Below are 27,726 nucleotides of genomic sequence, written 5' to 3'. Positions count from 1 at the left end.
CCTGCACTTTTACATAATGACGTGGCATTGCATCTACGTCATCAAATTTATTAATATATTTTTTTTTAAACCCCCCATCCAAAAAAAAAAAAAAAAAAAGGAAAAAGGGAGATAATCAAGGCGTGAACCTTCAAAACACGCTCTGTTTTTGATTCGTTTAATTGTTAGGCGGAAAGATGACGGCTCAAAACACAAAATTCACACAACATTCTCCTTAAAAGGTATTAATGTTTTGGATAAAAAATCTTTCGTAATCTTCTTTTTGGATTACATATCAACTTTTTTCTCTTGGTATTCATTCGGAGGCGCAGTCTATTGTGACCGATTATTTATAACTTGACTCATTATTTTTTTTGCATCATGATATTCGTAATTGTAACAAAATTGTGCTTATAGATTTCTCGTATATCTTGAAAGGACACTCTTGAAATGACATTTTCTTGTTTTCTCTAAATTGTATCAATACTTCAAAAAAACAAAACCATATGACTTTAGGGAGTAATTATAAGCTAATTTTTTTGTTGTTGTTTATTTTATATATTATTTGTGAGTTTCATATAAATTATTATCTCAATTTCATTTTAAATAATTTAATTTTAACCCTCTAAAAATAATATTATTTTTAACTTTTTGTCACACATTGTATAAATAAACCGTCACAATAAGCAATTCTCAAGTAACACTAAGGTCAAAATCTGAAAAAAGTGCAAAAAATTAGTTGTGGAATAGTTTTGTGCCGGTGGGAATGTGATTGAGTTTCACATTTTACTTACGTGTGGCACCTAGAAAAAGATGAAATGTGAATTGATGGCAGCAAATCTTCCTAGCATCGGTCATTAAGACTTAACAACACATATGAGTACTACTTAATTGATAAAGACCTCTATTATTATCGAAAGCTGCTAAAACTTTTTTGCTTTTTCATCTCATGGCAGCATGTACCCTATGTAAAACTTTCTTACATGTCCTAATGTTTCACTTTATTCTTGCTTAATAAAATTAATTATTCTTTACAATTATATTTTTTTTGTTACAATTTTGTAGAAAGTCAATTCTGTTGACCTATATAAAAAAATATTAATTGTCCACAGTGAGCGCGTGCATTCTTTATATTTGAATTTCAACAAGAAAAGAACATATTAAAACATCTTTTTAGTCTTTATATTCTTATCTTAATTTTTAATTTAATTCTCAAAATTTTACAACTTTTATTTTGGTTCTTATATTTTTAAATTATTTTTATGTTGGTCATTGTCTCTGTCTCACTTACAGAAAATATTATTTTAACCTACTAATATAGTCCATTTAAGAATTTTTTGTAAGTAAGATGACGGCAGAAATCAAAATTATAATAAATTGAAAAATATAAAAGCTAAAATTGATACTAAAGAACTTGATGATCAAATTAAAAATAATGCCAAAATATAGTGACAACAAATATTTTTACCAAAAGAATAATAATATAAACAAAACTTTAGTTATCCTTTTTTTTTTTTTTTTTTGATAATTCGATAATTATAACAAGAGGAGAGATTCAAATCCAAGACCATATCTACATAGGAGTTCATAAGAGAAGGGAATGGAATGAAATGTATTTAAGTAAGGAAAAAGAATGGAATGGAATGAAATTAAGTAACCTTGATTGGATGTTTTAAAATAAAGGAATGGAAATGAATGAAAATGAATGGAATGTAAGTAATCTTGTTTGGAAGCAATATGAAGAGAATGAAATGGAATCATTTTATGACAATTGTGGGGCCCGTGGGCCTGACAGCCACAGCCCATCGCGTAGTAGGCCCAAGGCCAGCGCCGAGGAAGACTGACCAGTCAAGGCTAAGTCAGACAAAGCCCCTTTTTGACCTACGCCGAGGACCTCTCCGTCCTCGGCATACTAGGGATAATTTTTGGGAGGGGACAAGCCCAGAGCAAACTGTCACATTCGCACTTAATGCATTTACCTAACCCCTCTGGCCGCATTAAAGGGGATATACCCCTTAGCAGGGCAACGTTGATCAGAGTGAACCACTTGAGTACTGATAAGGCCTCTGATGGGACGGATGGCCAGAAGGGAGGCGAATGGATGATCACCAGATGGAAGAAGGGGATAGGAAGATGAAGACTATATAAGAAAAACAAGTAAAGTAAAGAAGGGGGGAGAAAAAGAAAAGAGAAGAAAAGGGGCTCCTCGGCCATGCATTCTCCCCGTTGTAAATTAATTCTAAGTGTTTCTTAATAAAAGAGAGTTCATGCTTGGTGAACGACGGCTAACGTCTAAACCTTTAACCCACTCTCTACAAATTTATTGTTTGGGCTTGTTGGGCTGAAAACCCATTCATATTCAGGGTCAAATCCAAATTGAGTCCCTACAATTGGCGCCGTCTGTGGGAAGATTTAAGGTGCTGGCCGGCGCACCAGGCGATTGTTCTAAGTGGTCGTTGTAAAAAAAAAAAAAACAAAAAAAAAAGAGAGAAAATAGAAGATTTGACAGCGAAAAGAGAAATCTTGATGTTATTATTTCATAAATAGAAACAGTACAAATTAAAATCAGAGGCTCAGACAAGTGTGTTTCACACACAAATTTACAAGCTAATCCTACCAGCTATTTCTACAATCAGAGGCCCAGGTGGAGCCGCCCTAAAAAAGCTAGCGATGGGAAGTGTCAAGCCGTCCCTTTATTGGTATAAAGAGAATGGGAGAGCTTGACACAAAAGGTCGGGAAGGGGGAGGGTCATCATGTTTCAAGGCCACCGACAACTCCCTTCTCGGCGCGACGGAGCTGGAACAAAGAGAGGAGCAGATGCAGGGGCTCCGGGATACCTTCCCCCATGATGTTCCCTTGATTCTCTCCGATCCTCACGAGTGTTGGCCGTTGGAGACGGCAACACTCGAGCACCGCCCATGAGATGAATTCGCACGTCTTCTTCGTCGGGGGTGAGCTCCTAGGAGAGACGTTAGGTGCTCTAACAACATCCCTCTGGGCCACCATGTAGGGCGCCATCGGGGTTACGCCTAGATTCTGCCGCACCGAAAGCCCAGTGGAGGCTGCGGCCATACCAGTTTTTGCCAATTCTAATCACAATTCCGGCGGGGTTGTTAAAAGGGCTTGGGAAGTTGGAAGAATGTGTTTTTTTCTGTTTGTGTTGAGAGGTCCATGGGTTGTGGAGAAACCATCTTCCCACCTTATATAGGGGATGGGGGTTGGTGAGAATTAATTCATGCAGAGTTCGAAAAAAGAATTATCAGCTGGGTTAATAATGAAGCCACCAATTTCCAAGGAGGCCGTAGACCGTTGGACTCGTGTTAATTCACGAGGATATTAATGAAGGCGCATTTCGCGCACCGAAGCGTCAAGCGCGGAACACGAACAGACAAAGGGCGCTTCATAAATAAAAAAGATAGGGCCTCGAGCTGAAGGCGAGATCAACGCCACGTGTAAAGATCATAATCCGACCCAAGGAGGAATCATCCCTAATAAAGCGGTCCGAGGACAAACCTCTACTTACAGAAAAATAGAAGTGGTAGACAGAGCCAAGGTATTGCATGGTCCTCGGACCCAAGCCTATGGTAAAACTATTCACACCATTATACCTGGGTACTAGACAGAACCAAGGTATTGCATGGTCCTCGGACTCAAACCTATGGGAAAACTAGATACTTACAGAAAAATAGAAGTGGTAGACAGAACCAAGGTATTGCATGGTCCTCGGACCCAAGCCTATGATAAAATTATTCACACCATTATACCTGGGTACTAGACAGAACCAAGGTATTGCATGGTCCTCGGACTCAAACCTATGGGGAAACTAGATACTTACAGAAAAATAGAAGTGGTAGACAGAGCCAAGGTATTGCATGGTCCTCGGACCCAAGCCTATGGTAAAACTATTCACACCATTATACTTGGGTACTAGACAGAACCAAGGTATTGTATGGTCCTCGGACCTAAGTCTGTGGAAAACTAGATACTCATACAAAAATAGAAGTACTAGACAGAACCAAGGTATTGTATGGTCCTCGGACCCAAGCCTATGGAAAACTAGATACTTATAGAAAAATAGAAGTACTAGACATAACCAGGGTATTGCATGGTCCTCGGACTCGAACCCATAGAGAAAATAACTATCTGGAGAAAAACCAAAGCGTTACCTAGAGTCAAGCTATAATACGGTCTTTAGATTTATATTTGAAGGATAACAGATGTTTTCATGAGGCTAACTCCAGAATAGAATACGAATATAGAGCAGAATATTATAGTAAAGCAAACAAAAGAAAATATATGTAGTTGGAAGCAAAGCACTAAGCGTTCAGCTTAAACAAAAAGTATACAATTTCCTTACAACGCCACTAAGGCAAGAAACAAAATGAAATGAAAGAGAAAGTAAACAAAATTATCCTATGTCGTATACCAATTTCCCCAACTCAGTAGGCAAATTAATTCGATAAGTAAACCGAAGGCTTTAGCCAAGGCCTAAGGGCTTTGAATCGAAGGGTCCGCAGGGAGCCTCGCCACATCTTGTGGTATTTCCTGACCCTCGGCTCTAGCTCCCCCCAACGTCCTCTGGGGTTCAATCTCCTCGGATGGTTGGTCAGTCAAAGATATATCCTCGGCGGTCTTATCGTGACTCTTAACCGCTGGTAATGAGGATCCCTCATCGGGAGCAACAGGGGTAGTCTCGCGAATTGCAATAGGGTAATATACCCTATCCTCCTTCCTAAGGTCAGATGAGGCATCAACCCCTGCTTGGTTGAGGGCTTCATGCCAAGTCTGAGAACAGTAATGCCTGCACATCGCAGGAACTTGAGCCCGAAGGATGGCTTCAATCTTAGCCACCCCATCTGCGAAAGCCTCCTCCTCTGCCTGTTGTACAGAGCGCTCGGCGTTTGTTTTTGCAAATACCGCCTCGTCTTTGGCTCTCACAGCCTCGTCCCTGGCATACTCGGCAACACCTTTCTCATGGATTGCCGCGGTCAACTTTTCCCTCATATAGACAATGTCCCCTTTGGCAGTCTGTAGTTGACCCTCAACGACTTGCAAGCGATTAGTTTGATCCTCAGCTTGCTTCCTGACCACGGCTAGGTCGGAGGCAGCAGCGTCCCTGGCCTTCGTCATCTCCTCCAGATCCTCGGTCGCCTTTTTTAGGTCGGCCTCAGATCTCTTGAGGGTATTAGCAGCTTCCAAGAACTTGTCACACTCTTGCGCTAAGGCATTGCCCTGGCCATCGATCTCCTCATCTAACCTGAAAAGAGCCTGGATAGCCTGACAATGAAAACAAGTAACTCTGTAAAAAGAAAGGAAGGTACTAAGCGATAAAAGTCGAATAAAGTAAATAGGTGCCAAAGGACCCACCATGCCTAGGTATTTCTTAAGATCAAGGACAACTTCTGACCCACTCATTTTTCTCAGCTCAGCCATGTCAGTAGGAAGAAGAAGAGATTTCTCCAGGGCATCGACTACGAGAGCTCCCTCGGCTCCTTGAGATTCCTGCATCGAGGCGTTATCCATCAAGGGCTGATCGTGGAGCATGGCAGCGCGCAGCCAGGTTTGAGCCTCGGACTGCTGGATGGCCTTCTTACCTTTCCGTTGATCACCGAGCTTCAGTTGCTTTGGAGGCCTGCGAAATCTACCCTCCTCAGGCGGGGAGTGTGACTTGCTCCCATCCATTGGCTCTTTACCCTTGGAAAGTCTCTTCCTTTTCGGGTCAGGAGACTCGGTCTGGGGGTCTGATACTATGGGGACAGAGGACGACCTGGTTTGCACAGTTAAAATCTAGGGCGGAGGTGCAGGAGGCTGGGGCTGTGACTCTTCTGGTCCACCCTTCTTGGAACCACCTTCTAGCAAGTCAAGAAGATTGGTTTGGGGCTGTCTTTTTAAACCCATCTCGGCCTGAGTACCAACTCTTAGGGACTGGAGATTGGCTTCGGACAAATGAGGGTCCCTTAGGTCACCGGAGGATCCTCGGATTGATCAGCTAGGTCGAACACACTATATTCGTCTTCAGAAGAGCTCAGTTCAACCACTTCCCTTGCCTTCTTAGACAGTCTTTCCTCGGCCACCGTTACTTGTTGGGATGAGGAGGGACCTGCTAGTGGAATGCCTTCAGGTATGTAAGACCCCTCGAAAAATGCAAAACCGTCTTCCACCACGGTGATCTGCGTAAGCCGAGGGTCACGAGCTCTAATTACGTGCTTCGGGATTGGGAATGATTTCTGAGCTGGGTCGCATCTGAGGATTTGATGAGCGGCTCTGACCTGGTTATCAGGTTCGTTCAGGAAAAGGTCCGACCTGAGAACGGTTTCCAAATCCGCTTTGTTAACTAGGTGGAAATGACGTGCAAAGGCGTGCGGATCTGCGAAAAGAAAAATGAAACTCCTATGGTTAATAAGCCAAAGCGGATATATGGTTATAAAGATAAAAATACTGAAACCTAGATTGTCTCCTACTTCGGATATCCTACCTGGCTCCCCCTCTACTGTTGGGCAATGAAAGCTGTTGTGCCACTCCCTCGACACTATGAGGAAATCTTGAGTCAACCCTTATTGGAATCAGGAAGACACTGGATGAGACGAATCCTATCGTCCCTTGTCTTCATATAGTACGTCTTACCCCTCAGGTGATGAAGGTTATAGCACCAGTTCACATCGTGGTGAGTCAGTCTCAGCCCCATTTTCTCATTCAAGATATCTACACATCCTAATATCCTAAATACATTCACGGCACACTGGGTAGGAGTCAGGCGAAAATGCCTAAGATAATTGAGGGTCACTGGCCTCATAGGGATTCTCATCCCTCCCTCTACGAAAGCGACTATCGGGATTACGACTTCACCCTCTCTCCTCTTAAGGTACCACTCCCCTTCTTCACAGTACTTCAAACTCATATTATTGGGTATCCCATAGTCGACAATGAATTTGTTCATCGTCTCTTCGGAATCAACCAACTTCTTAAACTTACCCATTCCCCAAAGACGACTAAAAGTTCCAGAAGAAGAAAAGGAGGAGTAAAATCAAGGAAATTTGGGGGTCACTAGAAGAAGAAGACTTACAGAAATATGGCGATTCTCTTCAGGAAGAGTGCAAGTTGAACTAGACGCAAGTCATACGCATCAATGGTTGTAAGCGCGAAAATGAGGAAACCAGGCAGTTTAAACAGGTACTTATACTCCCCCTTAGGTTCCCCAAGTGTAACTGCCTGCATATAAAAGCAGGAGATCCCCACCGAACGATTACCATCACGCCGTTGAACGTGGGAAACATGGTGCCGCCAAAATTTAATGTGGGCACGCATTAAGTCTTGAAACGTAAAAAACACACATCGAGCAGTCGAAAAGTCGCCAGCATTAGCACAAGCCAAAGTGAGGCGATTCGCCTAAGAGGGCCCGTAGGTATCAAAACCCTCTTGAGGGGCTATTGTGGAGCCCGTGGGCCTGACAGCCACAACCCATCGCGTAGTAGGCCCAAGGCCAGCGCCGAGGAAGACTGACCAGCCAATGCTAAGTCAGACAAAGCCCCTTTTTGACCCACGTCGAGGACCTCTCCGTCCTCGGCATACTAGGGATAATTTTTGGGAGGGGACAAACCCAGAGCAAACTGTCACATTCGCACTTAATGCATTCACCTAACCCCTCTGGCCGCATTAATGGGGATATAACCCCTTAGCAGGGCAACGTTAATCAGAGTGAACCACTTGAGTACTGATAAGGCCTCTGATGGGACGGATGGCCAGAAGGGAGACGAATGGATGATCAACAGATGGAAGAAGGGGATAGGAAGATGAAGACTATATAAGAAAAGCAAGTAAAGTAAAGAAGGGGGGAGAAAAAGAAAAGAGAAGAAAAGGGGCTGGCCGAGGAGCATTCTCCCCGTTGTAAATTAATTATAAGTGTTTCTTAATAAAAGAGAATTTATGCTTGGTGAACGACAGCGAGAGTCTAAACCTTTAACCCACTCTCTACAAATTTATTGTTTGGGCTTGTTGGGCTGAAAACTCATTCATATTCAGGGTCAAATCCAAATTGAGTCCCTACAACAATATTACCATTAGACCCTTATTTTAAAATAAATAGTTGAATATATAGGAGTATTTTAGGAGTTTTAGTCAAAAAATCATTAAATCTAATTTCATTCCCTCCCATTTCTCTCAATTTCGAGGGGAATGAAAATTTGAGGTTTTAACGGAATGGAGAAGAATGAGTGTTCCTTTCTACCTATTCCATTTCCTCACATTTAAACTTCAAAATAAGGGAATAGACTTTCTATTTCATTTTAAATGTAATTAATCTTTAAAAACCAGCTTCCTTGTCTTTCAAAAAAAAAAAAAACCAGCTTCCTTAAACAACTGTACGTAAATTTTAATGGGAATCACAGCATCTACGGCAATCATTAATTTTTGTTTTGGGTTTATATAAGTATATTCTTGATAAGAGAGTGTTAAAGACGCGCTCTGCAAAGCTCGTGGTGCAGCATATAATATGTGGTGGTCCCACACAATAAAATCAAACGTACAGGATTACTGTTCATACGCACGCGAGCGTAACAAGGAAAACATGATAACATGATCATTAAGACCTTTACACATCTCTTAGATTACAATATCCAATGTTTCTATCTTTATGTGGTCAGTACGGTTATTTTGGACGGCACAGATGGTTTGTCGTACCTTACTATAAGATCCTGAACGTTCAAAATGATGTTCGGAAAAGATTATGCGAGATCTTCTGCCTTTTTAAATCTACAAGCAAAGTCAAAGAAAAAGATAAGCGTATGGATCATCTGTGCCCACGCCCATCTTTCTCATTTTATGTGTTAAAGTTTTCACTATTTATTATGGAGCATGTGTTCATCTGCATTGTGCAGCTAGACGTAGAGCAATGCCAAAAAATAATATCAATTACGTAGTGGGATAACTGATGTGACGTAGTAAGAATTTTCACATTACTTTATATTAGTGTGAGTTGAATAGTTTGAGTTATGGTGTTTTAGGCTGTGTTTGGTTCCTTAAAATATTTTTTGGAAAATATGCTATTTTTTGGAAATGTTATTTTTTGAAAAAGAAAAATATTTTTAAGTGTTTGGTTGTATAATGAAAATTGTTGTGGAAAATATTTTCATATGTTTGGTTCTGTTCTGAAAATGCTATTTTCCTACACATTTTTCACATTTTCTTAGCATTTTTCTCAGCATCCAATCAAATTTTATTACAAAAAAAATTTCAAAATCACATCATACTCCGACGATCAAAATTTATTACAAAAAATTTCAAGATCACAGCAAACTCCGGCGACCAAAACAGATACAAAACCAAAGAAAAAAAAATCAAATCCGGTCAGATCGTGGGTTTTGGGTTCGCGAGTCGCATCGGCGATCAACGAGTCGTGGGTTCGCGAGTCATGGGTTCTGGGTTTTCGAGTCGTGGGTTCGCGAGTCGCATCGCCGATCGACGAGTCGTGGGTTCGTGAGTCATGGGTTCTGGGTTTTCGAGTCGTGGGTTCTAGGTTTTCGAGTCGTGGGTTCGCGAGTCGCACTGGCGATCGACAATCGACGATCGACTAGGGTGGCGATCGACGATGGGTTCGTGGCGATCTGGGCTCTCTCTTTGCGTGGCGATCGGATTGGGATGTGGATCGGAGGCACGGTGAGCTCTGGGTTTCTCGGTCTGGATGTGGATCGGACGCACCGTTGAGTGGTGGAACGGTGTTTCTCGGCGAGGTGAGCTCTGGGTTTCTCGGCGTGGAGCTCTGGTCTCTTCTTCCTCGATGGTCGTGGTCTCTTCTTTCTTTTTCTCTGGCTTTCTCTTTTGCGCGTGACCCCGGAAATGGTTTGAAGTGAAAATTTTCATTCAAACCATTTCCGTGTCAAAGGCGTAAATTTCGGTCAACAGAAGCATATTTTCCGGAAAATTTTATTTTCCTTGTCTTCCAAACAGTGAGGTCAGGTGGTAAATGATTTCCTGAAATCATTTACCACCAAAACAAACACAGCCTTAATGAATATTTTGTGTTCACAATAATCCTTGTGGTGTGAGGATGATAAGTCTGTATTGAAAACCCAATATTTTTAATTCAAAAATAAAATAAAATTAAGGGACTGCATTTGAAATGTGGAGTTTTCCCCTTTTAAACAATTTTTATTTCATTGAGAATTTATGGAGATGCCTTTGTTTTATTTTTAACAAAATTAAATAATTTTTTTCCTAAGAAAATCAACAAGAGGGGGGGGGGGGGGTGGAATTGGCCCCTGCTCCTAAAATGGTCCCACCATCCACTTCAATTTAGTGGAATCCAAAGGTTCGCAAGAGTCCTTCTAGGAACAAAATTATAAAATAAATAAAATAAAATAACAATATTTTTAATTTAACTAACTATTATGGTGAGTTTATGTGTGAGATGGTAAGTTAATATATGGATGTTTTGTGATATATATAATATCATTATAATTTTTTATTGACTTTTATAAACATATTAAAGACATGTTAAAATCCTAATAATGACCTATTAAAATCCCTTGGAGCCAAGCAGATGGGTAGTATCCAAGTCAGGTGGAACAAACCTTTTGAGGGATGGTATAAACTCAACACGGATGGAGCATCCCTCGGTAACCCAAGAAGAGCAGGGGGTGGAGGTGTTATCTGAGATCATGGAGGAACTTGGATCGGGGGATTTAGTCGCAATATAGGCCACATCACAAGTGTCATGGCGGAATTTTGGGCCTTGCGTGATGGGCTCACTCTAGCTTATCAGTTAGGGTTGCCTTGCCTGGAAGTGGAGCTTGATGCAAAAATAGTAGTTGATCTGGTCATTTCTAGATCTGTGACTAACAGAGACCATTCTTCAATTCTAAATGATTGCAGGTACCTGCTCAATAAATTTCAGCAAGTCAGGGTGAATCACATCTTTCAGGAAGCGAATAGATGTGCTGATGGATTGGCTAAAAGGGGTTGCTCGCAACAAGAGGATTTTGTAGTTTTGTTATCACCCACTTCCCTTGAATTTGTATCTTTTGTACATATGGATGATGTTGGTCTGTACTTATTAAGACGTTCTGCCTTTGCATTGCCTTTTGTGGCTAGTTAAGTTTTAATGCAATTCTCCCTTTAACCCCAACAAAAAAAAAAAAAAAATCCCATTTGGTTTGACCCACCTATTTAGCCTACTAAAGGTTTAATGGGCAACCCGTCTATTGCCAACCACTACCTTTAACAATGAACCATTCTAAGAGCACTCACAACAGTGGTACTATATTGCTATATTTTAGCTCATCAAACACCAAAATCGTGCTCTAGCAGTGGAGTTAAATCTATTTTTTTTAGCTCCATTGCTATAGTGCACATCTATAGATAGATGTGCACTATTCATGAGACTTAAAAAAAAAATTATTCTGCCCCAACGATTAAAATAATACCACGCTCCTTTTCTTTTTCATTCTTTTATCACCGTGCTTCTCTCTCTCTCATTCACTCTCTGACTCATCGTCAACGTCGCTGCCATCGAAGCTCAACGTCACCGACCCACTAGCCGTCCTAAGCCGCCGATCAGCCTCAGACCCATGCTGCCATCCGCCTCAAACTCATGCCGCTGATCGGAGTGCTTGCTCGTGGATATTGGGTACTTGACTGGGAAACCCATGGAGCTTGCCGACCCACCCCTTTTGCCAACCTAGCTCGCCGATGTTGTGCTTGTTTGTGATTGGTGATTTTTTATTTTGTTTGTAATTAGTGATTTTGTTTGGTTTGGGTTGAGGAAAAAGATTGGAGATTTGGTGTTTTTTTTTTTCCTCCTGTGGACTAGTGGTGGTGTTGGTGGTGGTTGTGACTGTGGCTGATGGTAGAGGTAGTTGTGGCTAGTGTTGTTGATGTTTTTTGGTAGTGGGATATATAATTTTATTGTAGTGGTTATATTATTTTATTGCGTTGAAAACTAAAATAGATAAACTACTGCAGCATGTGTATAAGTAAATAGATAAAGTAACTTTTAGTGAAGTTAAATTGCTAAATTTTTAGCTCCACTGCTGTGGATGCTCTAAAGAGATAAAACTTAACCCATTTTTCAATGCCTTTTAAACCTTTAGTAGGCTAGACAAGTGGGTCAAGCTAAATGGGATTTTAATGGGTAGAGTAAAACGAGGGCTAACTCGCCCATTGCCAACCGCTACCTCTAACAAGTAAGAGCATCCACAGCAGTGGAGCTAAAAATTTAGCTTTTTAGCTCCACCAAAAGTTACTTTATCTATTATACCTACACACATGCTGCAGCAGTGGATCTATTTTAGCTTTCAACATAATAAAATAATATAAACATCACAATAAAATAATATATCTACTACAATAAAATAAAATATCTACTACAATAAATAACAATCACAACCACCTGTAACCGTCACTGCCACCGCTACAGCCGCCGCCGCCACCACCCCACCGCCGCCCCGCCGCCGCCATCAACTCTTCCACCACGGCCACCGTCGCCGCCACCACACGATAGCAAATAATCGTCTAATGTTAACAAGTAATTTTTTTAACCCCAAATTATACTTAATACATTTTTATTTTACTAAAAAAAATTTTCAATCATCATGATAGCCTATTATCGTCTCAATTGTCTGGAAGTAATCTTGGAACAATGTGAACTATAAAATGCAAGAACTTTATAAAAAAACATATAAAATAAAACACATATTATGACAAGAACAATGTAGTCCATACATTACACACGTACATAACTCAAACTAAATTACAATAAAACTCACACACTCGCACAAATTCCTATGACTCATGTTTCTCAACAAAATACAATGTCCAATTAAGATGTGCAACATGACATATCCAATTAAAATTCCCAAACTTACATGATCATGCTCTGTTTCTAGTTTTGTGTAACAGGACATATCCAACAAAATCCACCAAAATCAGAGAACACCATCTTACCAAATCCATATCACAAAATCCATAATCATCATAATCATCAATGAGAAACAGAGCACTTACCAAATCCATATCACAAACATTAATCATCATCATCATATCACAAAATCCATATCACAAACATTAATCATCATCATCATCACTCACACTTACCAAACCATAATTGGACCAAATCAAAAACCCAACCCGGCGGATCGGCGGAAGATTATACCCAAATCAAAAAACCCAAAGCATCAAAGACCCAAACCCAAAAAACCCAAAGAATGAGAGTGAATGAGACCGGATTTGATAAAATGAAAACAAAAAAAAGAAAAGAAAAAGGAAGCAAGTTGTACCGGAGTGAGGTGGACGGAAGCTTGAAGCTTGAGGTGGACGGTTGAAGCTTGAAGCTTGAGGTGGACGGTTGAGGTGGACGGAAGCTTGAGGTGGACCGGAGTGAGCTTGAGGTGGACCGGCCGACAAATGAGAGGAGAGGAGCCAGCAACGAGAGTGAGAGAGGCTGAGTGTTTGAGAGTGGCTGTGTTTGTGTTTGTGCAGAGAGTGGCTGAGTGAAATGAAGAGAGTGGCTGAGTGAAATGAATAAAAAAAATGAGATGTAGCACGGGCTGAGATTAAAATATAATTTTTTTTTTTTAGCTCCAAGCTACAGTGCACATCTATTTTTAGATGTGCACTGTAGCAATTCATCTATAAATTTTAAGTTTACCTTCATTGCTGCATGAGGTTTTTGTGTTTGTGAAGCTAAATTTTAGCATTTTAGCATTTTAGCTCTACTGCTATGGATGCTCTAAGAAGTACCTACTTCTGTGCCATTTTTTTCTCCCCTACTTGAATAATGTTATGTAGGGGAAAAAAAAAAAAAACCACTGGCTTAAACTAGCATGACACCAAAACATAAATGAAATTCAGTAGTAATTGTTGTATACTTTTTGTTTGCTTTTACATTTTAAGTGAGAACGAGAATCTAAAAACTTCTCGGTTGGCAATCATGTAAAATATGACAAAATTTTGGTGTCATGTATGTACACAATACAGATTTTGAAGAATCAGATTTCATGCAATCTGATGCCTCAACAATCGGAATTTTCTAATCCCAAAATATTTTTTCACCCTCACAAAGAATAAACGGCCAATCCCCCTCCATCATTATTAGTTTGGAATTGGGTTTTGGTGAATAAGACAGTGTAGAACAAGGACACATATTTTTCTTTAGGATTGTGCACTGCAGCACAACTATTTTTCTCTCCTTTTTGCAATGCGGATTTAGAAAATTTTGAAGAATTTTTGTGGTTGATATGAAATTAAATCCTTTGAAGATCCAGGCCACGAATGTGAACGCAACAGCGGATGGGGATATTCTTTAAAATTCTCATCTACGCTTTAGAGCAATAGAGCTTATGATTAGCGGCAGAAACCTCAGCTGTTATTTTCACTAATTATATGGCTTTATCCACAATATTATAATAACTTCTCTGATTAGAAAAGCTATAATTTGGGCCCCATTTTTATAAGATTGATTTTATGAAACTAAGATAGTCATTAGTCACTCTCTCTGTCCTGATATTTGATTGTTTTCTTTAAAATATGAGGGCCCATCCACTATATTTCAATATCTTTTTTATGATTGTGTTATTTGGCAAAAGTGACAATGTAGGGCCCCTTTTTATATGTGTTAATAAATTTTACTTGGGTGATTAATGATTGAGATGCAAATAACGGCACTGTTTAACACAGTCTAAGCAAAACACGTAAGGACGTTTGGTTCGAGTCTTTTGTCAAAGTAATACCGTTTAGGTTTAATTAAAGCATTTACATCTGAATTAAAAAAAAAAAAACTATTTTAACACTCTAAAAAATTATTTTATCTATTTTAACACGTTATTTTACAACTCATACTATAAGTCTATAACCCATTTTTTATTTTTCACATCACAATTTATTTCACTCTCTCTTCCTCCTCATCTCTTGCTCTCTCTCCCTCTCTCAGCCAACACTTTCTCTTTCATAGCAGCCATCAAACCCACCATTGCTAATAACTATCAAATCTGCCATTGCCAATGACAAATCGCCATATCGAAACAAAACCCAACAAACCCACTATTGTAGCAACCACCATACCCATAACCACCATAACCCAAACCTAAATTGGAACAAATTGCAACCACTGCGACCCAAATCGGTACAAACCACATACCTAGACCACAAACACCACGACCCAAATCCACTGATCTCCAACACAACCACAGGAACCCAAGCCCACCAATCTCCACCATGATCTCCACCACAAACGCTAATCTCTCACAGAGAGAGAGAGAGAGAGAGAGAGAGAGAGAGAGAGAGAGAGAGAGAGAGAGAGAGAGAGAGAGAGAGAGAGAGAGAGAGAGAGAGAGAGAGAGAGAGAGAGAGAGAGTAGAGAGAGAGAGAGAGAGAGAGAGAGAGAGAGAGAGAGAGAGAGAGAGAGAGAGAGAGAGAATTTTTTTTTTCAAGTGTAACAACTTGGATGTAGCTTGTTTTTTGTTTTAGGTGCTAAAATAGCATTTTGGAAGTTTTACAACTCCGGATGCTAATGCTCTATCATGTAAGTCCTCAGTCCTCAATCTTTGCTCCATATTTTGAGATAAAATGGTTCAAAACTCCTATAAAAAAATGTAAAACAAAATGGTCTATAACCTTTCAAATGTGTCATTTTAGTTATTAATTTTTTTGTTATTATGTTAAAATAATCATTGTTGTTAAGTAGTGGATAATAAAGTCCTTTTCTTTTTCTTTTTTTAATCAATGGATGGAAAAGTTTTGACAAAGAGAGATATTAAAATAATATAACATTCCATCGTGCATACCGAGTGGCTTTTATTAAAAACAATAAAATTACGGGCATATTAATTTATTTTCATCATATTATGCAAATTGTAATAATTTAACGGAAAGGAACTTAAAACTAATTTATTATTATTATTATAAGGTATGAAACATGTAAGCATAACCCACTAACTCAACCCAAGTTTTAATACATATGATGAGTTTTTGGTTGGATTGATAAAACCTTTAATCCGATCTAATCCTACCCATCACACCCCTAACTAAGAATAAAAGATTTTTGCTTTTCTCAAGCCATTTGTTCCTGTTTCCTACTTGGTGCAAGAGACTTGATGACTGGACCGTGAATGCCTTGTCATCATTTCAGCATTTAATTCTTTATCAGGTTTTGGGACATTCTGGCATTTTACCCCCTTTATGTTTTTAATTGGCAAAATGCCCCTATTTCGAAACTATATAGGGATATGCCCCTGTTTCAATACTCGATTACCCTAAAATCGAGTTTTAATGAAATACTCGATTTGTAGGAAATCGAGTTATGATCCGATTAGGAAACATTATCAAAAAAAAAAAAAAAAAAAAAAAAAATTTGTATGTAACTCGAGCTTAGGGAAATCGAGTTTGATGCAAAAAAATTTTACAAGTGTGATTGCCAATATTTAGGGAGACCTATAGCGGCGTTTTTAAGCCCTATAGTGACGTTTTTAAGCCCTATAGTGGCGTTTTTCTGGAAAATTTTTTATACCAGGTTTCAGTGGCCCTATAGCGGCGTTTTTTAATCCCTATAATGGCGTTTTTCTGGAAAATTTTTTTATACCAGGTTTCAGTGGACTTATAGCGGCGTTTTTTATCCCTATAGTGGCGTTTTTAACCCCTATAGTGACGTTTTGGAACTCGATTTCCATTTAATCGAGTTTTATGCAATTTTTTTTTTTTTTTTTTTTTTTAAGTTTGATCAGGCATAACTCGATTTTAGACCAACCGAGTACTTTAAGTAACTCGATTTTAAGGTCATCGAGTATTGAAACAGGGGCACGAACCTATATAGTTTCAAAACAGGGGCATATTGCTAAATTTTTTTAAAATTAAGGGCAAAAGGCCAGAATGCCCTCAGGTTTTGGGTAAATAGCAATGCTAGTCTCATCAACTTAAGCGTTATCAAAAAGGTTGAGTAGGACTTGCCAAATTCCATGTCACTCAATCAACCTCTACTAAGCACATCTTTAAGCCCAACAAACCACGATTTTCAAATTTGGTCCTATTAGTGATCCATGTGCTTTGTTCATTAATCAAATACTGTATCTTCTTGTGATGAGGTTTTGTCAAGTGGACAAGAAATGTTGAGGAGCTTCAGTTTCAATCCTCACTCATTGAGTTTCAATCATGGTTTCTCAAGAATTATTCGGAACTGCAAGAGGAAAACCTCCTTTTTTGCATTTGCACATGTGATGTCAAAAAGATTTCTTGCCTCTTCTTTATTGCTGACAATAGACCAAGCTGTACAAGTTGATTTTTTAGTCCTTTTGTCATGCGTCAAGCTGCTATTAATTTCTATAAGAATATATATATTTTGTCACACACTTTAATACAACTCGCATATTTGTTAATATATTACTCACACATGGAGGCTACTACTAGTAATTGTGAAAATTAATCCAATTGCTACTTAAGATATGTAAGAGTTGTGGTAAAATGTATGCAAGAATGTGTCTCTAGACTTTTTGAGCTTCTATTCCTCCGTGCTCAAGCTTTGTGTCCTTTGCCCTCTATTTTGACTAATCCGCCTGTCAGCTCATTCCATCTGTACAAGCCCAGCAGCTACTCAGTTCTGCTTTCAGTCTTTTCTTCTTGACCTTGCTCCAGGCTTTTTGCATTCATTGGGCTGTTGTGAACATATGGGCTGGATCCCTTATCTTCTTAGGTGGCTCGAAGGGCCGCTTTGAATGGAGTCTTGGGCCTAATTTGTGATGTGAAAATTCATGGGTCTCTCAAAAATTCCAGTGGGTTTTGGGTTCGATTTATTTGGTGTAGAAATCGCTAACAGAGGATGAATGCTACATAGAATTATAAATATCATAGTAGGGCAGCCCAGTACTAGGCCTTTTCTTCTGTGTTGTTACCTGTTAGTGAATTTTTTTTTTTTTTAATTATTATTATTTTTTACAAGATAGAACTTCTACTCTAGCGTAATCTAAGTGTATATGTGTGTGAAGCTCATTCCTAAAAACTTGAATCCCGGCCCTTGCCCCCATACCCCATAAGTACTTATACTTGTGGAGTGTGGTGTGCGGTGGTACTTGTTAGTGAATCTTTAATATCCTATTATGGTGCTAAATTGTTAATAGAGGATGAATGCTACATAGAATACTCTTTATGTTAATGTTATGCGGATATCAAAAGTCATTAATTCAGAGCCCAATTCTTGTAGCTACAAACGTCAGCCACCCTTCCCAAATAGCTTCAATCATGCAATGATGAGGACAAGAAATACATGTATCATCTAAGCAAAACCCACACACAACTTGTTAAAAACCAAGATTAAAATTTCTGAGTAGATTCTATAAAAAAATAAAAAGAAAAAGAAAAAGAGACGAAAAATAATCCCAACACAACCAGATGGGTTACCTTTGTAAGATCAAGACTATTATGTAACCTGTGCTTAAGTACGGGAATAATCAATTGTAGTGGTGCTATTGATGTTAACTTGAATTATTAAACATAATTATTATTATTGTAGGGTTAGGATTTGTGGCCCAAACCCAAAAAAAATAAATTTGTAGAGCGTGGGTGATAGAGCTAGGTTAACTATGGAGCTAACAACGGTTGATCACAGCATACAAGTATAAACCAGCATAAAAGTACACGTAAGGACCAAGTAAGTTCAAGTCCGAAGAGACTTATGATAGATTGGATACAGGTTACAATCCTTTTTGTTACAGTTTGACCCCCCCCCCCCAATTAGGAACCCTTCTTCTTTATATATCTTCCTCCACTACCATCCCCATCATCCACTTGTTCTTCATCCAGCTTCCTACTTGAGTGCATGTCATGTCATGTATCTCCCTTAGTTTTTATGAATGACGGTAGCTCAAGTTGACTGTTTAGAGGTCTTCTCCACATAAATGCGGCCAGAAAAGTTGCTGCAGTGCATTTAATACGGTGGTGGCAGCTTTTCCTTTTAGATATTTCTCCGTTCCTCTTATCTCCAGGCGTGTCTAAAGTTTATCCAAATTGCTGAAGTCACTAGTAACTCATTTGAACCCCCCAGATATTTACATGACCCCAAAATCCTTTCATCCGAGGATAGTCATCTCTTCGGAACACTGATACTCTCTTTGGACAGAGTTTCTTCGTCCCCATGTATCCTTCTTTCACGCGAAATAAATCTCGACAATTTTATCCTCCTCGGACATACACTAATCTTCACCTTGGGCTTTAGGCCCACTACGTATGGCTGGGCTTTACCCCCCACAATTATTATTATTATTTAGATGTCAATCTGTTGGCAACCTAAACAACCCTCTAAAAAGGCAAAAAAATGGTTATAAAGTTGCTTAAACCATTTGAGACTCAACTGAATTTCAACCTTTTCCTGTATGCCATGAAAAATATTATAAACATTTGCCATAAAGTTAAACCAAGTTCACTTACAAACAGAAAGTAAAAAAAGTACACAAAAAAGTTAGAAAAATGATATGATCAAAGTTGGTTGACTATGCCATCTAGTGAGCAATGGTACCGCAATATACACACACACACACACACACTATTTTTAGCAATTTTGTTCTAGAAAATTACATGTTACTCTCTTAACAATATCATTGATTGTTTTAAGAATAATGCTTATTGCCACAAACTTTTTTACAATATTTTTACAAACATTTGATATAAAATTGTAATTTATAACTATGTTTTATGTTGGCTTTATTCCATGACAAAAAGTGTTATAAGTGCATTAAATTATTTCCTTGTATTTTGTGAGATTTTTATTGTATTGAGTTTAGTGCTAAGTTGGCGAAGAATCAAGCTTCAAATGAAGATCACTACAATTTTGCGACTAGCTCGCAAGAAGTTTGCGAGTAAAGGTTCCTGCGAAAAGGTCATATGAGAAGCACATGCTGGAAGTTGAAGAGTCAAGCGTTAGGTTGCATTTCGCAAGATAGTCCATCTCATGAGGTACCAGCGAAACTCTCTGCCTGGAGGATTTTAAATGTGACTTTTTTTACCCTTCACTCATATTATATATACCCTCATTACCCACAAAAGTAAGGGGAGACTATTTAAAGAGAAAACCTTAGATAGGTTTCTACAACACAGCACACCCATCTTTTAGAGAGAGAGCTACTCATTCTTTAGTGAGAAATCATTGTAGTCTCTTCTCCTTCACTCTCTCATTGTCATACCTTGAGAGGAGATTTGTATCCAAACACAACGCATACCTATTCAGAGTGTAGAGAGTGTTTTGGAGTTTGGGAAGTTTTGGGGATTTGCCAAAAGAAGCCGATAAGGCTTGGCGGATGCAATTGGGCAGTATTGCGGAATTTGGAAAGCTAGCGAAGACAAGAATCCGAGAAGTTCGTTGGTAGCAGGAGCTTGGAGGGCTTAAGTAGGGTTTTTTGTTATTCGTGTATTCTAACTTATTCACTAGTAAATTGATTTTGACTTGGAGAGTCGCGGAAAGGTTTTTTGCAGAATTCTTCAGTTTTCTCTTCGATAACATGTCTTGGTGTTATCTTGTATTTGCATCTCTCTTCTCTACTCTTTAAACTTTCATTTTATTGTTGATTGTGGATGAATATGGCTTAGAGTAGTGTTATTGGTTCATTGCGCATATTTACTTTTGTTCCGCATTTGTTTAAGTTAGAGTAAAAGCAATCTAGCCGTAAGTTTTTAATTAGGGATCTAAACAAGCTCTTGTGTTTTAGCACAAATCCGAGCATTCAGTTGAGTTAACAAATTTTTATTGATTCACATGTGGACCTATCATTTACATTACTTTTTTACTTACTACCACTTACCAAATCAGCAATTTATAAAAAAAATTGTAACTCTAGCATTTTCCTCCTTTTAATTGTCATAAAAAAAATTTATAGATCTACAATCTAAAACAAAATATACCATTCCAAAAACATTACCCCAACAAAAATGACTAATAGCGAAGCAACAAAAAAAACTTAAGCCCAATAAACAATTTTTACCAAAAACAAACAACCCTACCCTTTTAAAAATTCTATTTTTTTTTACCTAATATTAAATGCACGCAAAAAAACCTCAATGACTAAGCAACACTAAAGCAGGAGGCCGGAACTAATGCACTCAGTCAGCAGCAAAGTCTCCACTTTATTCCAAGTTCTGACTTCGTTCTAGCATAAACATAAATTAAAATATTTGAGAGTGTGTCATTGTATTTTTTAGATTCTACCATCGTTGGAGAATTTTATGATGTCATCTACTAGTTGGTTTTTCAAGAGCTCAACTTGTATATATATATATATATATTTTTTTTTTTGATTGAGAGTTAATTATTTGCGGTTTCTCATGTTAAAATTGCGATAAAAGAATTATACAATAATTTGTAGTCTTAGAATTTCTCATCAGCTACTCCTATTTTGCTATTTTTGAATATGTATCATGGGATCATAGCACACTTTTGGTGCGATGGTCACTCTATAAATATAAGTTTAGAGTGTGGAGGGTAAGAGACGGGATTAAGTCTTCAAGAAAAAGTTTCACACACATATACACTTAAATTAAGTTAAAATATAAATTTTATCTTGTATAAATATATATATATATATATATGTATGTATCATGGGGTCCATGATCCATGTGGTGTGAACATCAGAATACATCTAAGTCTAAATTGGAGTTAAAATAAAAAATTAAAAAAAAAAAAAAAGAAGAAAGAAGGACATGAAGTATGAATGTGACATTTTCATAATAAATCTTAAATGGTAAATTATTGCAGTTGAAAAAAAAGTTATTTTAGTGGTGATAGATTGCTACGATTGAAAAAAAAAAAAAAAAAAAAAAAAAAAAAAAGTAATTTCAATGGGTTCAAATTAGAACCAATTATAACTTATGACTTAGGATTTGTTATTGAAGTATTGTAAAAATATTGTGAACTTAACACTTCTCATATTTTGATACTTGCCAAGTGAAAACTCAAAACTCCCAATTAAAGTGGTCTATGTGTGGAAATAAAAGATGTATAAATTAAAGATAAGATCTAAAACTTGGCTCTTAAAGTTTCTTTAAAATCAGCATATGGCAATAAAAAGAGGAAGAGTCTAAATTTTCTGTGCCACTTGGAGTTATGAGTAATTATTAGGTGTTTTCGAAGTATAGAGAAATTTTTTTTTATATGCATTTACAATAGATCTCATTAATTTAATTTATAGTATTTAAATGTGAGAGGGGGAAACACCACATCTCCCTACTCCAAAAACACCTAATAATTTTCTAAAGAATTAGCATCATGTGTTGTAGTGACAAGTGTATGTCACACACCCATGTCATATGAGTGGTGACATAGGGTATCACCAATTGAATAAAATCCTTTTTCTACTTATGACATGGATTGAAGGGCTCATTTCGTGGGTTCTAGTTAACTTAACTGAAAAGTCTCTAATGGTTGTATAAGAGATTTGGAGTTCAATCTCCGCCTACACCAAAAACTGATTGGTATCTTGGTTTGATAATAAAGAGTTATCATAGGTTGAAACTTTTTAAAAATAAATAAAAAAATTTTATTAAAAAAAAATCTCCCATTTCAAAAATGTATGTAATGATAAGTGAATAAATTCAACTATTTAGGCAACAAAATCAAAATTATCTCAAAGTTGAAGAATATAAATAGTAATTTAATGAAAGAGGAAAATAGAAGGGATCTAGGCATACACAAAGGGACAAGATGAGGATTTTTTCTTTCTTCGGAAGGCCAAAGCAATAAATTTTTTTTATTTTTTTACTATTCAAGAAAAAGAAACATACTAAAATTTAAAACTAAATTAATATATAAAAAATAAATTAAGGGTCATACTAACAAGTGCCCTTAAGATATTGGTTAACAATTCAATTAAAGAAAGTTTTTATGGGAAAAGAAAAAAAAAATCAATTAATGTTTTGACAGTTTTTTTCATTTCCCATAAATTAAAATCCATTCAATATTAACAAAATACAAACAAAAAGAAAATATATAAAATAATTTCTACCCAATCATTAATGATCTAGCAAAATGAAACTCAACATTCTTTTAAATCCAAAAAATCATCCATGAATGATTTTGTACTAAATGTCGCAACAATTTTCTTTTCGATGTATAAAATCAAAGAATCAATTATAAATTTATCTTTCATTTTATTACAAACAAATTTTGACAATATTGATGACTGAAAATTCTTGTATGGTAATTGTAATAGAAATTGAAAGAGTAACTAGAATTACAACTATTCAAGAAAGGAAACAACATAAATCACAAATGAAGAAAACCATATGTATTCTCATTATATATCCAAAATTCTTCTTACTAAAAAGCAAATTAGTTCTACCAAGTTCCCAAAAAAAAAAATCCTTTAAGTGGAGTCAAATAGCATGGCATCAACCACAATCTAAAATATCAATATTTTAACTTTGGATCCTTAACACCAAACAATCAAACTATAATGTCAAAATGCATATGGGTCAAGTGACCATTTTATTTTTTAAATTTTCTAGACCAACCTTCAATTTGGAATGACTAGTTTCAATTTGGGCTCTCTCTCTCTCTCTCTCTCTCTCTCTCTCTATATATATATATATGGTCATGACCTAAAACCATATTTTTATTGACTTAAAGAATATGCCCAAAAACTAACAAGTCAAACCGATACAAAACTATTCCACGTAAAAATATAGAGAGTAAGTTAAACTTTAAAATCCATATGAAAAACATCTTTGTAATATAATAGTNTCCCCCCCTAATAATATATATGGTTGGGTTTAAATTACACCTAGTGTAAATTTTTGTAATGTTACACCACTCAATTATTTTTTATTGGATTTGTATTTTGACAAATCTTCTTTAGAATTGCATTTCTCCTTATGCTCTTGATGTTTGCAAAATTTCATGATGATTAGAAATCAATAACCATCTCATTTGTAAAATGTTTAAGTTTTTTGTATTTTAAAATTCTTCACAAAAGATAGGTTCATGAATTAAATTGTAAATAGATTTTATTAATACTAAATTTGGGGTGCATGTTGAGAAGAGTGAGAATTTGCAATCCAATGGTGTAATTTTTAAAATATTAGTCTAATAAGAAGTTACTGAGTGATGTAACATTAACTAATAATTATGCTTCCAGATGGCAGCCTGAGGGTACTCGACCTGCCTGACGACCCTGGTGGGACAGATTTTGTCTGACCCATTGAGTAGATGGGATGGGGGTGGGTTCTCTATGGCTCCACCTGTATCGGGGATCGTTGCACCCAACCTGAAACTGGCCTGCTAATATTAAAAAATATGATAACAACCTTCTACCCTCAGCCACTCTGCCCTTGACCCCTCACAGCCCCATTGCCTGCCCCCACCCCCCCAAAAAAAAATTATTGCCGCCTGCCGATCTGCCCTTCACTACCCTCTCACCGCAATCTGCCCCACATTAGTTACCCTCTCTCTCTCTCTCTCTCTCTCTCTTATCAATAACTTGGTGTCTACCTTTGTTCTAATTGATCCTCTTTTTTGAGTTCAACTACTGTGGAGGCAAAGGATCCACCTGAAACTTAGGTTTACTCTTATTTCTATTCTAAATTATTCTTGGTAGTGCATATGTACATCCAATAATAATTTCCATCACCTATCCCAAAAAAAATCTAAGATATTTACTTGCCTCTTGGATGTGCATATGTGTGCTTCCTTATTTTAGCAAACACCAACCCAACCCCCCCCCCCCCCCCCCCCCCCCCGCCTCCACCCCCCAGTGCACAGGCATGCACTCTTCTCAAATTATGATAGAGATAGTAACAAATTTGAAGCACACGTTTTTTTCCCCCTCAAAGTTGATTTTTTGTTCTTCTTTTTTTTTTTTTTTTTTTTTTTTTTTTTGTGTGTGGGGGGAGGGGGGGGGGGTTGTTTAGAGTTAGGTGCAAGGTAGATATAACAGCATAAGTTTGTTTATTAGAGGATTTTGGCTAGTAGAGACAACTGAATGAAGGTTTATTCTAGATTTCCTATTTAAATGTGCTAGAATTTGCACTTGACATATGAGTAATGGGTTTGATTTGTGGATGTGTATAGTGTTATTCTGTAATATATTCATATATTATATCTATGAATCTAATTTATCTTCTATCAACTATGATTTCTAAATGAGTTTTTTATTTTTATGTATTATAAGAATATTGATCATATAAGTAAAACTATAAATATGATTTTTGTTTGACTTATCAAAAAAAATATATAATTTGTTTGATTTTTAGATTTTTTAAATGTGTTTTTTCATTCTTGAATTCTGATTATTTGTAGATTTTTGTTTTTTAATTGAATTTCATCTCTTCCCAAAGATAAAATTCTGGTTCAGATTTGCATGCATCCTCTTCCCCCTCCCCTCTTCCCAAAGATGATTTTTTTTTTTTCTGTGTGCATGAACTTTCATGAATAATATTAGAAAGATGCTTGGTCTATGAAAATCAATTTGGATTCCCATGGCTGATTTAAAGCTGCATATAGTATATTATTGCTTATCTAGATAAGCCTCAGAAGATTATCATTTGGATGTCCTTATTAGCAGTAATTTATTTTGTTACTTCTACCTGTTTATTACTTTTATAGATGATTTACATTGCAGAAATTATGGCTAGTCAGCTGTCTCCAATAAATAACCATATTATTAGTTGTTTTGTGGAAGCAATTACTTTATTTAAACCACTTGAGTTGATTATGCAAGAGGAAAAAAAGAAACTGTCTGTATGGGACAAGTTTGTTACTTATTAAGGGTGCGTATTGTAAATCAGAGGTATTCCTATAGTGGCATATATTAGAATTCACCCATATTCCTTTAGATGCCTCTTTAAACATTTATTGTACTCGTGGACCTGCATTGATACTTAATTCTTACTAATTGCACTGTCCATATTGGAGCTAGCAAACTCAATGCTTGCCTTGCTGTGGCTCCTGTTTACCTCCCAGCATCTAAGGTTTATCAATTTGAATAGCAAGGCCCCCCATCTTTCATTTGATATGATTATTAACCAAGTGACAAACAAGCAGTACCTTGGTGGAAATATTCCTTTTATGAAAATGTTAAATGTTATTCTCAAATATACACCTAGGAACTATTCTTCTGTTCATATTTTAAATTGTTCAGCTTTAATTTTACTTGAGGTAATCTTTCGGCTAGTTAGTCAATGGTACTTGTGTGTTATTGATTGACACAAATTTGCAGCTTGCAGAATGCTCTCAACAATGATGGAGGCTGGACAGGTCTTGGGACTGGATCAATCATGGAAAAATCAAGTAACACTGGTTACACAGAGTGGTTCCTTGCAAAGGATCGTCTGCAAGTGGGTGACACAGTGCGATCCAGAAAGCCACCAAACTCGTGCAAACCTGAAAACATGGATGTTCCAGAAGGAACAGTTGTGGGTTTAGAACGTGATGCAGATAGAGACGGATTTGTTTTGGTGAGGGTCCATGGCATCCATGACCCAATAAGGGTTCACATTTCAACTCTGGAGCGGGTCACGTTTGGCTTGGCAGCTGGTGATTGGGTACGCTTAAAGGAAGAAGACAAAAAGCACTCACCTGTGGGTATTATTCATTCCATAAATCGTGATGGTAGTGTGGATGTTGGATTTATTGGGATGGAAACTCTTTGGAAGGGGAGCTCTTCAGAGTTCCAGATGGCAGAATCTTACTGTGTGGGTGAGTTTGTTAGACTGAAAGCCACTGTTCTGAGCCCTCGATTCGAATGGCCTCGTAAAAGGAGTGGGGCTTGGGCTACAGGGAGGATTTCTTGGATCTTACCAAATGGGTGCCTTCTTGTCAAGTTCCCGGGGATTTTGACTTTTAAAGATGAATGGAGCTCTTTTGCCGATCCAGCTGAAGTAGAAATGGTTACATTTAACACTTGCCCAGGAATGGTAAATAAGTACCAACACCTTGAGGATTTTCACTGGGCAGTGAGACCACTTCTGATTACATTGGGCCTATTTACAGCCATGAAGCTAGGCATTTTGGTTGGAAAGAAAATTGGGAGGTCAAAAGTGAAGAAGCAACAGACCAGTGCTATACACACAGATGGTCAACACATGGATGGCCAAAATGCAGGCAGCTCGGCTTGGATCCCTCCCAAAGTGGCAAATATGCTTTTCAGAGAAGGTGTAAGCACTTCTCGGTAGTTGTCGTTCTTAGCTTATCAGCCCACAGCTAGTTAAGTTTGCTAATGTACATACAGATCGGCTAGCTTGTTAGCGTGTAGGGCATTTTACGGACTTTCTGGCTGTAGTTCAATAGGAATAAATATTTCTGTCAAATGTTTATCTACAGCTTCAGCACGAAAGCATATATCTGGCTGTTCATAATTGTAAAGGTACACTTATGCTAGTTGATTAATATGCTGTTATTATTGTTGTTTTGGTTGGTTCAGCTCGTGAATATGCTCATTTTAAACTCACGAAAACCTAGTCCTCAAACGTAGGATTTGTTATGACTTATGAATATGGTGGCAGTTTGCAGCTTTGAGGGTTTAATGATTGTTCTTTAGTGTACTTCCAAAGGCTTTAGAGCTTGAACACGTGTTCTTGGCCCAGCAATGTAGAAGAAAATTCCTCATGAACCACGTTAGCTAAGCATGTCCTCATAAATTTTTTAGGCAAAATTAGTCACCATACAACAAAAAAACAAAGCTTTTATGATAAGTAAAACCGCGCGCGCGCGCGCCACACAAAGCTTTCACATCTGGACATTAGATGTCAACAAGGTTACAGTAAAGGAAGGTTAGGTAAAGGAACAGATC

General features: G+C 37.5%; 1 protein-coding gene across 1 annotated transcript; it reads left to right on the top strand.

Moving 5' to 3' along the window:
• The first annotated feature begins 7,124 nt into the window (after window positions 1–7,124).
• On the top strand, window positions 7,125–27,109 carry LOC136062317 (protein KINASE OF THE OUTER CHLOROPLAST MEMBRANE 1-like). Its single transcript, XM_065761222.1, has 2 exons — window positions 7,125–7,150; window positions 26,155–27,109. The coding sequence occupies exons 1-2, from the start codon at window positions 7,125–7,127 to the stop codon at window positions 27,107–27,109; spliced, it is 981 nt and encodes a 326-aa protein (XP_065617294.1).
• Window positions 27,110–27,726: the final 617 nt, after the last annotated feature.

The sequence above is a fragment of the Quercus suber genome, unplaced genomic scaffold (genome assembly GCF_002906115.3).
Source record: "Quercus suber isolate HL8 unplaced genomic scaffold, Cork oak 2.0 scaffold_402, whole genome shotgun sequence".
Classification (NCBI taxonomy): Eukaryota; Viridiplantae; Streptophyta; class Magnoliopsida; order Fagales; family Fagaceae; genus Quercus; species Quercus suber.
Note: the sequence above shows the minus strand (reverse complement) of the source record. Positions and strands in the feature narration are given on the sequence as shown.

What these genes read in the sequence shown, in the direction of transcription:
- LOC136062317 (XM_065761222.1), top strand. Translation starts at nt 7,125, where the DNA reads ATGAGGAAACCAGGCAGTTTAAACAG. An exon ending in AAACCAGGCAGTTTAAACAG is followed by an intron (nt 7,151 to 26,154) that starts GTACTTATACTC and finishes ACAAATTTGCAG; the next exon opens with CTTGCAGAATGCTCTCAACA.